The 13484-nt window shown below is 40.3% G+C and overlaps 1 protein-coding gene across 2 annotated transcripts; it reads left to right on the forward strand.

Moving 5' to 3' along the window:
* Positions 1-3478: 3478 nt before the first annotated feature.
* On the forward strand, positions 3479-11950 carry cpt1ab (carnitine palmitoyltransferase 1Ab (liver); the record flags this gene model as incomplete). 2 transcript variants are annotated; one of them, XM_079567280.1, is made up of 18 exons in its annotated part: positions 3479-3619; positions 4851-4993; positions 5184-5355; positions 5445-5546; positions 5614-5751; positions 5834-5911; positions 6031-6138; positions 6646-6733; positions 8636-8831; positions 8943-9131; positions 9224-9329; positions 9694-9810; positions 10129-10293; positions 10535-10666; positions 10741-10893; positions 11002-11115; positions 11190-11282; positions 11370-11950. In XM_079567280.1, the coding sequence occupies 18 exons, from the start codon at positions 3479-3481 to the stop codon at positions 11454-11456; spliced, it is 2322 nt and encodes a 773-aa protein (XP_079423406.1). In that variant the 3' UTR covers positions 11457-11950. The 2 variants fall into 2 exon arrangements, with proteins under 2 accessions (XP_079423406.1, XP_079423407.1); XM_079567281.1 differs by lacking the exon at positions 6646-6733 and adding an exon at positions 7099-7183.
* Positions 11951-13484: the final 1534 nt, after the last annotated feature.

Consider the following 13484-nt stretch of genomic DNA (forward strand, 5'->3'; position numbering starts at 1 on the left):
GAGGTATTCCAGGCATGTCCTAGTGGGACAAGGCCTCGTGGAAGACCCAGGACACGCTGGTGGGACTATGTCTCCGAGCTGGCCTGGTGTGGCCTCGGGGTCCCCCCAGAACAGCTGGAGGAGGTGTGTGTGGATCGGGAAGTTTGGGCATCTCTGCTAAGACTGCTGCCCCCGCGACCCGGCCCTGGATAAAGCGGAAGAAAATGGATGGATGGAATATTTATATTTTTATTTATGTATTTATTTATTTTTGTATTTATTTCTGTATTCATTCTGTATGTCTTTCTCTATTTCTCTTTCTCTATTATGCAAATCATGGGGTGGGTCTTGAGGCCGCTGCTGTAAGGTCATTGGTTCTTTCTCCATGCACACCGACTGATTTCAGACGCCTTATCCAGCATAGACACTGCCAAACATGAGCTCTGCTTCAGTCTATTGACAGTGGCACAGATAGTAGAGCGGGTCATCTTGTGACTTTGGCTTTGAGTATACAAAGGCATCAGTGGCGCAGTGGGTAGAGCGGGTTGTCTCATGATCGGAAGGTCAAGGGTTTGAATCCCGCCTCTAGCATAGACATTGCCAAACATGAACTCTGCTTTAGTCTAGCGTTTTTCCACCTTCATTAGGCACTCAAAGCGCCTTCCAGCAAGGATCCACTCACTCATTCACACTCTCATTCATACACTAGTGTACGCAGACACTGGGCGCAAGGCAGGTCTTGCCCAAGGACACAACAACAGTGTGCCCCTGCAGGATTTGAACCGACGATCCTCCGGTCACAAGACTATACTATCTGTGCCACTGTCAATAGACTGAAGCAGAGCTCATGTTTGGCAGTGTCTATGCTGGATAAGGTGTTTGAAATCAGTCGGTGTGCATGGGGAAAGATTAACCAATGACCTTACAGCAGCGGCATTCAGACCCACCCCATGATTTGCATACATTAAGAGAAATACAGAAATAAATATATACAAAAATAAATATATAAATAAATAAATACATCAATATATAAATGCACTTATAATACATGCACGCATTTCTTAGCAAATTTCATTTGATTATTATTATTTATTTTTTTATAAATGTATTGTTATTGTATTATTTATTGTTTTGGCAGCCATGGTCCTCCATATTAGAGAAGAAAAAATAGATTTTTCCAAATATTAATCTTGCATGTTACTCCTGTGAAGGAGTAACATGGAAGGCTGGTAACATTACATTTCATTACATTTAAAACACCTGGACATCACAGTGAGTTAGATATTTTTATCAGCAGCTAATGGAGTTGTTCCCCGGCTTTTTTCTCCACTTTTTAAACTATTTTTAGCTAATGTTAGGCAATGGAAATGTATGCAAACAGCTGTTAAAAATGGCGGATCTCCATGGTAACTGTGGAATTTCCCGAACTCTATTAAAAAATGTTTTTAGTATTATCGACATTTGGTGTAATTGTAAAATGCCTGCCTATTAACACAGGCCTGAAACTGTTTTTACATAGAAAATTCCCCACACTCACATGTTTGCTTTGATTCCAGCACTGTCCTCTAGAGGGCGCAGCGGACGGTGACGGGCACTGTTGATGTGGGATGTCCGCTCTCAACAGTGTGACGTGAAGGGGGCTGGAAGTGTATACACCATTCATGTGTGTTCAGCGGAGCCGCCGACAATCAGACCACATTTGTCCCATCTCTTGTCTTCACAAACTGCTTTTTTCCCCCCGCGGAAAGGGTTGGTGAGTAATAACATTACTACAGTAGCTCAGAGCAGAGATCGTACTCTTGGTAGACGCAGAGGCCTCGTACAAATGAATCCTCCCCAGCGCTAACATGGCTGCAGGGTTTGAAAACGGCCCTTCGCTGTTGACAGGATATACTTTTCCTTTGCTGTATTTCCCCTTGGTGTTGTGTTCACGCGTTGCTCTGTATACTCTCATTCTCAGATATCCTCTGTCCTCCGTACTGCACACAGCGTTTCTACATCAATCTAACATGAAGCTCACCCGGACAAATATACGGAAATGCAACTCGTAAAAGACTCGTAATAATGGAGTGTGCGCTTAGACATATGGACTACAATGCTTAGTCATTGTATTGTTACAATATACAATTCAAGGTGTACAAAAAGATGAGAGACTGTTCTCAGTTCACTCACAACCATGTTATGCACATCATGAATGTAGGCAAAAGTCCAAGTAAAGGTCATTCATTGACAAGTAATGTGTAGTGTATACAACAATTGTATTGCCACAATGAAAAGAGGTGTTTGCTGTCTTTTGTTTGACGGGAGAATATGGCATAATTATAATTTTAATTTAATTTAACAGGGCAATATAGTGGGATAATGTCACCTACAAGTGAAGGTCAATACATGTGCGACGGTGTCCTTTTTATGAGTGTAATAAAACCATAAAAATGCTCTTTGTTTCTTTTACAAGGGACAGTAAACAAGGATATTTTTTATAATTAATTTTAAAAGGTGATCGTGTCTGAACTCATATGACCCAATTTCACCGGGGCCACGTGGGCGGGACATATGATATAGCCAACTCCATGATTTAACCTACATATGACACACATGAAGCGTGCACGGCTTGTGTTTTTGAAACGGGAACTACTGTCTTTTGGATGTCGATATGTTTTAATACGGATAGGCACATGATTCTGCGCTAAAACAAAAGGTGTCTACACCGGTAGATTGCTAATGTCTAATAATATGTATTATTCAAAACTTTTCTATTACTGACACTTGTTATAATACAGCTGAGTGTGTATTCTGACAGACAAGGCTGAAGTTTGAACGTTCAGTGTCTGTTTTATGCCGCTGTTTTAAGCGGTGCAGCGCTGCGACCTTTCCCCCAGTTTCTGCAGCGGAGGATGGATCATGTGATGCTAAAAGGAGCTGGGGGAAGGGACTGCGAGACAGACTCAGTCACTAGATGTGCAAAAGCCTATAACGACGTCTGCTCGCTGTCTTTTAGATTTATTAAATGAAAATGGGTTTAGACAAAATATTTCTTTACATCTTGTTTTCTGAACAATAAGTTACATTCCAACATGGCGCTGATGCAACACCTCTGCACTCAGCAACACAAAACCAGTAGTTTAATTCTGGTACTGAAGAGACTGGGTGCCAAATGGTAGCAGTGCATTATGGTATAAAATAAGGCCTTTTTGTCAACATGGTCAAACAAAATTAGAGGAACATTGTATTTTTTTTCTAGTAGTAGTAGTAGTAGTTTAATAAATAATTTTCAGAATTAATTGACCGACTTAGTTTACCTATACCTGTCCAGTTCTCAGTACTCAAAGAGCATCATCTGTGGTGTCCAGTTGCAAATGCAAAACATTGCGCTTAGACAATAATACCAGGCTTTTCTATTGTTATGTAGAATAGTGTTTCCTCTGTTACACGGCTAAAGTTCTTGTAATTGATATATTTCATTTGTTACACCCAGTGACCCTCTGTTGCCGGATACGCCATGGCAGAAGCCCACCAGGCCGTGGCCTTTCAGTTCACTGTCACTCCGGATGGCATTGACCTGCAGTTATGCCACGAGGCCCTGCGCCAGATCTACCTTTCAGGCCTCCACTCCTGGAAAAAAAGGTTTATTCGCTTCAAGGTATGCCGAGCCCTCTCTGTTTGCTGAAAGTGTAATGCCTTTTTTTTTTTTTGTCTTGAGGCATGTAGAATAACGGCTGTGATCAAAATGTCCAAAGCATTATATCGTTAATCATATCTTTTACTAATGTATGTTGTTTTTTGTAACAAAGAAGATAAAACTGAACTTAAAGGAACAGGCCACAGTTTTTCCATACTGAGATATGTTCTTACCTGAGCTTAGACGGGTTGATGCGTACCTGTCTGGTCTTTGTGCGTCCCCTCAGTCACGCCAAAAGACCAAAGATGTGAACATTTAGCCTCTCCCATCATATTCCTATGGACCCAAACGGGAGTGAAGTTAGAAGCGACCAGGCTGGTTACACAAAAAAGGGGGACTATATTGTAAGGCGTAATAACACCCTTGGAGCACTTCGACGTCCGCGCAGTAATATTGTCACTCCTAATGAATTCTGAAGTTATTACAGAGCGGATGTCGAAGTGCTCCTAAGATGTTATTACGCCATACAATATAGTACCCCATTTTATCCGCTTAGAAAATGTACATGTTTTTTTTTTTCTTGTAGCTACTCACGCAACCGTATTTAAATAGGGAAAACGTGGAAGATCTTGGTCGCTTCTTACTTCACCTCCGTTTGGCTCCGTAGGAATATGCTAGGAGAGGCTAAATGCTAACAAACAGGACACTCCCCCCCCCCATCCCAGATGTGATGAATAAAAGAGTGTTGTAACAATTGCTGGGTTGCAGGTTCTAGAATGTGATGATGCCATCGCACCCAACGGAGGGCAGGAGCCAGTTTTTCCTATTAACAGCATTACACTTTCACAAGTCATAGCTAAACAGAAAATATTTGAATAAAAAAAAAATCATTGATATCAGTCACTGGGTCCATGATCTCTCTGTACAAGACCAAATATTTCCTCAAAAACAAAATATTTTTTCCTCTATATAATAGTATAGGCCTTTAGAATGCTGTGATGTCACCTGCAACCCAGCAATAAGGGACATTGACCGATGTTGAGATTGACATTGATTGTACATGGGTTTCCCTTGACCCATCCTTCATTTTCTGTGAGGGATGGGTCAAATGCAGGGACAAAGTACACCTTAACATAAACAAAACAAAATGAACCTTAACATGCACTGAGACATCCCAGTTCAGCCCTTGGTCTGTAGTTTATGTTCATACAAGCAAACTCTTTTTCATAAGTAAATGTGTTTCTTCACACAGAATGGAGTGATGACTGGAGTGTACCCAGGGAGTCCTGCTGGGTTTATGGTTGTCGTCGTGTCATACATGTCCTACAATAGATATAATGTACTGGATCCCTCACGGGGGATATTCACAAAACTTGGCGAATACTTGCCCATAAGGTCAGTGTCCCATATTTTGACACGTTATAGTTTTGTTATGATTTTATTGTATCATAGAATTACATTAGCAAATAAGCTACTGTCACTGTCATTTATTTACTAAAATAAGGAAAATATTAGAAAAATCTTTGCTTTAGCCATAATATGTTTGTGATAATGATCAGCTCTTCTCTTATTGTTTGGTTGGCAGTCGATACATGTCCACTGACAGCCAGAAGGTTGTTGGAGGGGTTCTGGTGGGCACCGGGCTGTGGGTCACCATCATCATGATCATGAGGAATGTCCTTAAGGGCCTGCTGTCATGGCATGGCTGGATGTCCCAAAGACATGGCTCTGTGTCCTTCGCTACACGCTTGTGGATGGTGAGAAGCGTCATTCTGTCTTTTTTTCATCAATAAAATATATTATAACCATTCTTTCTTTAATTTGTCTTACCTTTTTCACTTTGTAGGTATTAGTGAAGATTTTCTCTGGACGGAAGCCAATGCTTTACAGTTTCCAGAACTCCCTGCCAAGACTACCAGTCCCTGCTGTCAAGGACACCTGCAGAAGGGTATATTTCACTTCTTTTATTTCCCATTTATTTGAGATTATTTACCTATACTACTTCTGTTGTACAGTACTTGGAGTCTGTCCGCCCCTTGATGGACGACGAACAGTATGAAAGGATGGAGGGTTTGGCCAAAGACTTTGAAAAGAACCTGGGCCCCAGAGTGCAGTGGTACCTCAAACTCAAGTCCTGGTGGACGTCAAACTATGTGAGTTAGTTCATCATTCTCACTATGCTGCTGACGGTTCACAGCTCTATAGTGTTAAAACATGGTTACCACTCCTGCTTAGGTCAGTGATTGGTGGGAGGAATACATTTACCTGAGAGGCCGGAGTCCCATCATGGTCAACAGCAACTATTATGCCATGGTAATTCTTTGATTGTGACTTTGAAAAGGGAAAACCTGACTTCATTTTGTAATACCTTTGCCTCACAAAGCATAAAAAACATTACAGTCAAGTTAACAACATATGCATGTACTTTTTAGGATTTTCTTTATGTGTTTCCCACGTCAATCCAAGCTGCAAGAGCTGGCAATGCTATCCATGCAATCATGCTTTACAGAAGAAAATTGGACAGAGCTCAAATCAAACCTGTAAGTAAACGGCACAATCTGACACTTTCACTGTGTATTAGGTTTTGGTTAATGTTTAACCTTATCATCAGTGACCGTTTCATAAATGATTACATTTACCTGTTGTCATAGTGTGAACACAGTGTTACAAGAGTAAATAGTGTCGCTTCCTGTCTTCACTTTTGTCCCCAATCACTATCCTTTCCTCACATTATAATTTAAGCACTTTTATGTCAATGTTGGAAAAAGACAGCGGCAATTATTAGGATGAAAATATTGTTTTGTTAAATAACCTTTCTGCCCTTCTTTGGAGCTTTCTTGTTGACCTGCATGATGTAAATTGTTGTACTTTGCACAATACTTGCAGTATTTGCACAGTCAAGTACAGTAACCTATGGCATGGATCTTTTTTCAAAACTAGTTTCTTTTGCATAAACCAGTTACCAATGCATGTGCTTGCTTTGTTTTACACTCACATGCACTCTGTTTTACCGTTTTGTCCCTTTGCTGTGCTGGACGCTGCGTTAGATATACTTACTGGCAAACAAGGTTCCCTTGTGTTCGGCTCAGTGGGAGCGGATGTTTAATACCACCCGCACCCCTGGTGTGGAGACAGGTAAGCGGAGGGCACATGGTCGCCATGCCCTCAAACTCCCCATCCTGTAACCCTCATCACCTGTGGCAACAGCCACTGGAAACCCTGACTTCAAACTCATGACCAGAAGCACATTCATGATTGTATTCTGAAAACACTAACAGAACCTTATAACAAAAGGGTGCTGCTGAAAACCTTGAGTTTGTAAGCCACTGGTTTCTGGACATTGCTTGTGTTTCCTTCCCTTGCAGCCTTTTGAGGCCTCTCCTGCTCCTTAAGACCTTCTCCTTAAACCAATCATCGTTCCATCCTCTGTGTGTCTGCTCTGGGGATTTTAGTGAATTAGAGAATCATCTCTGTGTTTGACTCTCCCTTTTGCTTTTCAGCTCATGCTCCTACACACTATCCCCATGTGCTCAGCCCAATACGAGCGTATGTTCAACACCAGTCGTGTCCCAGGTGTAGACACAGGTAGAGTGTTTAGTTCTACCACATTCACTACACACTCAATCTACTTCTTCATTGGACCTTTGTTCCGCTGTCCTATTGAAACAAACAAGCCCTTTTAAGCGTTTCAGTAGTGGGCGTTGGGTACCATGTAGCTGCATACCCCTTTGTGTCAAAAATATTACTTACAGTTTTAGGCAGGGCATGTAAGATGTTTAGTAAATATTTCACAACCATTACTTTAATTTCTTCAGACGTGAGTGAAACTTCCTCAAATTCAATATGATTAAATACATTTTTTTATAAAAACCTGTATATATTGTTCCTTTAAATTTTTGTGCTGATTAGAAAGCAGAGCTGAGTTTGTGCTGGATCTAAACCAGTGTGCACTAACTCCCTGGATTCGTTCTCACGTCCAAAAATCCCAGTGCTCAAGTGATGTTGCACTGTAAGCAGGATATATTGTGATTTAAACATTTAGTCTCACAAAAATCAATCTTGAATCGATCCAATTGCCTGGCAGTATTGCCGTTAGTGGCTGTGTTTTACGTTTTCTGTTAACAAGCATTTTTATTGATACTAATTAACAACGCACTCATGATGGAAAACATGACATGATCAGAAAGTAAATATTTAATTGCTTTTGTGCTTTGTTGTTGCATTTTCAGACATTTTGAGACTTGGCTGTGATTGGCTAAAGCGAGTCGCGCTTGATTCAATCAGCAGCAAATATCTTGCTGAAAGTCCATTCTCTTCTTGTAATATTAATCTGGCTTTTCCCAAATTAGGCTTTCAGTAGTTTGAGCTCATTGACTGAATTCTGAGGTTCTGAGCTTTCAAATGAGGAATGTCACGTCATATTGTGGTTATGTCCTCAAATACCTCTTTGGGCAACATAGGTTCAGATGTTGTGCAGTTTTGAACCAGAAAATGCATCTTACATACCCTTCCTTTAAGCTGTTTATATCCTTTGCATAGATATTTTTTTATCTGCGTATAGTATATTGCTATATGGCCAGCTACATTGTCAACACTAGAGACGTATGAAACAATTCTGCCACAAATATAATTGTTAAATAACCCAGAAGGTACTCTCACTATTAAACTGTCAACTGTGAATTACCTGGATACGAAGCTGTTGCTCTTGGGTTTGTTCCTAGACTAGGTCTCCTTTTTCTTCCCCACAACAAAGGCAGTGCTTGTTTGAACAATTGAAACTTAAAAATCGGCCTCTGCTGGAGGTAAAGCATCTGATGACATAATGTGATGTTGTCATTGTTCAAACAAACATGGTCACTCATGATATTCCAACCCATTGTCTGATTCCCAAGTTATGTTTCCTTTCATCTCACTTCCTTTTGTAGTTATCATCCAGCCTGCTTAATGTAAACAGTATTAATGTGTTCATGATCTCGAGTCATTGAGATGACCTTTTAAGATTTGACTTGTGCATAACTTGTTGGTGGCTCTCTCCAGATAGCCTAGTGCACGTGAATGAGAGCAAACACATCGTCGTGTACCACAAGGGCCGCTTCTACAAGGTGTGGATGTTTTATGACGGACGCCTGCTGTTGCCGAGGGAGATCGAGCAGCAGATGGAGAGAATCCTGTCTGACACGTCTGAACCAATGCCAGGGGAGGAGAAACTTGCAGCTCTCACTGCAGGAGAGAGGTGAGAAGGGTTACAGGCACACCTTCAATAGCACAATGATCCTGGGAATTCAATTACAGTGTCGATTTTCTTTGTTTTCGTAATCAATTTTTATTTTGGGGTCCTCGACAGGACACCATGGGCCAAAGCTCGTGAATTGTACTTTGGACGTGGTAAGAACAAGCAGTCATTGGATGCTATTGAGAAGGCAGCCTTCTTTGTAACTCTTGACGACACTGAGCAACGGTACGACACAAACAATCCAGTCAAGTCCCTGGATAGCTATGCCAAATCGCTCCTACACGGACATTGCTATGACAGGTAGGATTACACATTGCATGTTACTGAATTTTTTTTTTTTTTAAATATGTATCAATGATTTTCATTTGGGTAAAATTAAATGTTTTATTTAGATGGTTTGATAAATCCTTCAACTTGATTGTCTTCAAAAATGGCACCATGGGATTGAATGCAGAGCATTCATGGGCTGATGCTCCGATTATTGGCCACCTCTGGGAGGTATGTGGGTCTTGATTTAGATTTCAAAACTAAAGCTTCTATGTTAAGTGTATTGTTTCTTTAAATTGTCCAGTGTTTACCTCTCAGTCCTTTCTGTATGTAATCTGTTCATTAACACAGGCTTCCCGCGGGGTCTTAAAGTCTTAAATTTGATTTTGTAAAAATAAGACCTTTTAAAACTCTTACATTTGCTATAAAGCGGAGCGCTTGTCGTTGACAGAGCAGCTAACGCTGTTAAACAACACTTTGGTGCATGGTATTAATAATGATGATACCCAGATCAAGCGTTACATTTCAGCATTATATACTTTACTTTTAGCTGCACATAAACTTACTGAATTATGTCAAATGTGTTGCATTTCAGCATGTGCTTTCATTGGATCCTATTAAGTTGGGATATAGTGAAGATGGTCACTGTCATGGAGAGCCCCATCAAAACATGCCAGGTCCGCAGCGATTGCAGTGGGACATTTCCTCTGAGGTAAAACTATTTATTCTCTTCCATGATCTACTGGTGATGTGTTGATAATTTCTTGCATCTTGATGCTAAAAATACAGTTATTTGTGTGCTTGAAGCTCAGTGCTTGTTTAAAGGAATGAACAGTTTGGTCTAGAACCATGACCACCTTGACAATTCCTCACTCCCTCTACATGACACTGAAAGTCATGCCAGCACATGAGAATTTATTGATACTGTGTCTTTTAACTTTATACTGTCTTTTTTCAATTGTATTGCAGTGATTTACCTATTGTGCACTTGACTCTGCTCTTTAATCCTTAACTCTCTGTCACCCTCTAGTGTCAGGAGGTTATCGAGAGCTCTTTGACTGTTGCCAAGAATTTGGCTGATGACGTGGATTGTCACATCATCCCTTTTAGCACCTTCGGCAAAGGTTTGATTAAGAAGTGCCGCACTAGTCCCGATGCCTTCATCCAAATCGCCCTGCAGCTTGCACATTACAGAGTGAGTATATATCGCCTTCCACATCTGCACACAATACTGATTTGAAAGTGTACATTTGTTTGAATTGGTGGAATCATTTATTTACTTTTGCTTTATATTGTTTATATTTATTATAAAATGATCATGTGGGTTAAAAAATCTCCAGCAGAGGGCAGTCAAAATTCACAAATGTCTCATCAATGTTTCTCAAATTCAAAGTACAAAGTACATGTGGTTTCTCACAATTGGTGTGCTTCACTAGGACAAGGGCAAGTTCTGCCTGACTTATGAAGCCTCTATGACGCGCCTGTTCCGCGAAGGCCGGACAGAAACTGTGCGCTCCTGCACTAATGAGACGTGTGCCTTTGTCCGATCTATGATCAGAGATGAAACGGTAAGTCTTCACTGTTTATGGAATTTCAAGCAGCTTCATCGAACAAAAAATGCTTACCGTGCATCACTGTTCAGAGGGAGGAGCGTATGAAGTTGCTCAAAGAGGCTGCAGAGAAGCACCAAAACATGTACCGCCTGGCCATGACGGGACAGGGAATTGATCGTCACCTCTTCTGTCTCTATGTCGTCTCGAAATACCTTGGGGAGGACTCGCCTTTTCTCAAGGAGGTAAGAGCATAACTTCAGCATTCTGCATTTCATTTACAACACTTGTATCTTCTTTATCCCTCTTTATTGTTGATTTATTGTAACTATGCTCTGTTGCGTGCTCTTCAGGTGCTCTCTGAGCCGTGGAGGCTGTCCACCAGTCAGACCCCTCTACAGCAAGTTGACCTGTTTGATTTGATCAAACACCCAGAGTATGTCTCCTCAGGAGGAGGATTTGGACCGGTGAGTTGTATCCGACTCAAGGCTTGTTTGTGTGTTTTCATGCACTTATTACATTTCCCGTCTTTTTTTGTTAGGTTGCTGATGATGGATATGGTGTTTCTTACATCATTGTTGGGGAGAATCTCATCAACTTTCACATCTCAAGCAAACATTCAAGCCCTGAAACTGTAAGTACAATTAACTGCACTTGTGCAAAAAGAAAATGTTGTCTTTCACTTATGTGAAATTGAATATATTACTCTCTTTTTTTGTAGGATTCGCATCGTTTCGGTGGCCACATTAAACAGGCCATGATGGACATTTTGGATCTGTTCCAGCTTGAAAAGAAAGACGTCAAGTGAATGCATTTTCCACTGGTGGAACGAACGACTCCATTATAAATGTTTGTACAGATTAGAAATTTGGGAATATTTTAAGTTAATTGTTGAAACAAAGACGTGTGGGGGATTATTTGCAAACATCAGGTGTTAGGTGTTTGTGGAGTGTATAGGAAAGAAGAGATTCACATGGAGTCAGGAACAGGCAGTGGACAGATCAAAAGGGTTTTGTTTTAAAGACTGTACGCACCGGTGCCTTAGTGACCCACTAATGTATCAAGGGCAGAAAGGGAGGAAGGAGGGTGTTTGCTGCTGTAAAATCAGAGGCTATTGAGACGCTTCAACTGAAGGTGTGTTTGATTGAACTACATTTTGTTCATCCTATATGTTGGGAGAGAGAGATTTTTCTGGGGTGTTCTTTTCATGTTTTAATTATTCAATTAAATTTATAATCCATGATCACATCTGACAAGCCCGAAGATCAAACTTTGAATGATACTAAATTATATGTAGCAATAATCTTGACGCATAAAGTAGATTATACGTTTCTCATCACACCTTCAATTTTCTGGATAAGTTAGATGAGATTGTGCGTGATTGTGGCTACATATTGCCACTGCACAACAACACTGATAGCAAACCTTTTTCTGTTTCTTTTAGCTGCTATTAATTTGTTGTTGTAGCGACAAAGGGAGGTAATGTCCGTGTCTTTTCATTCATTCTCAGGTTAAACTGACTTGGCCTTGTATTGCTGGGTGCTTGTAGAGCATTGGATGATTGTTGCTAACTTTATAGTTGTCATGTATGAGTTGTAAACTTGACAAATGATATTGTGAAATGTAATTGAAGAGTTGGTTGAAAACTTCGCTGCCAACAGTGACATTTGGACTTTTTATGTTACAGAATGTAAACAAGCTGTACACTCCATCATTAATCGTTGTTTTCAGACCATTTTTGACCAGTGGGATGCATGGATGTGTACATTTTTAACAGTCTCAAAGCTGTCTAGTCTTGTCTAGTCAAGTAGGGCTGCATGATGAACAATGCAATTTATGTTTTAAAGGCAAGAGATTTGGGTTCACAGTGTCCAATCGTGTCTGATATTTGGAAGAAGATTGAAATATGAACTAATACAAGAATCGCATGTATTTCAGAACATCGTGTAATGCTCACTGTGATAGCTCTTTCGATACAACTGCGATTAATTGTGCCGCCCTACTGCCTAATAAGGTCCTTGGTTAACAACGCCGAGTACGATAGGAATCTCCATTTAGTTTTGATGTGCACTCGGTGGGAGACGGTCGTGTAAAGGAATGCATTTCTATTATGTATATGATGTCCAAAATGTATTTATTTTGTTTTCCATGGTTTTAATTTCATTTACAACAATTTGAGAGATTTTGAGAGGTTTTTTTCTTTTAATGTGGCTTTTCTGAAGACAAGATTGTTTGATAACTCTGACATTGCCAGTACATAGTAGTTGGATTACTTTTTATCTGGTTAGACCACATGTTTACACTGCTGCATGGTTTTGCGGGATAAAGCTGTATACGTTTGCCTTTAATTTAACAGATGTTTAAAAAGAACACACAGCTGATATAACCAAAACATATTTTAACAATAAAGCGGATATCAGACAGCTGTATATAACTTTGTCTTATTCTTGTGAATTCAAAATGGCTTTGATCAGATTTTTTTTTTTTTTTACTTGGATCTTGTCAACTTGCCTGAACCTGAACCCAGTCAAGTGTGAAAATGATGCTTCCTTCATTAGGCTGGTGATTATTAGTCAAATGAAGGCTCAGTGGAGTGTTAAATTGCAGTGATGTCCGGTGTCCGACTCAAATGAGTAGCACCATTAGGCCTGTTCCGTTCAATGTAGTAAGAGTTATTAGGAGCTGCACAAAATCTATTTAAACTAATTAAGTCGGAGTCACATTTTCAAGGGGGAGAAGGAGCGAGATGCACATTTTTTCTTTCTTTTTTTTTTTACAGAGTTGGATGGTTGAAAACTAACGCTTTAGATCTTTTATGTCACAGATAAAAAGACAC

Source organism: Gobius niger (assembly GCF_951799975.1).
Source record: "Gobius niger genome assembly, chromosome: 12".
Taxonomy (NCBI): domain Eukaryota; kingdom Metazoa; phylum Chordata; class Actinopteri; order Gobiiformes; family Gobiidae; genus Gobius; species Gobius niger.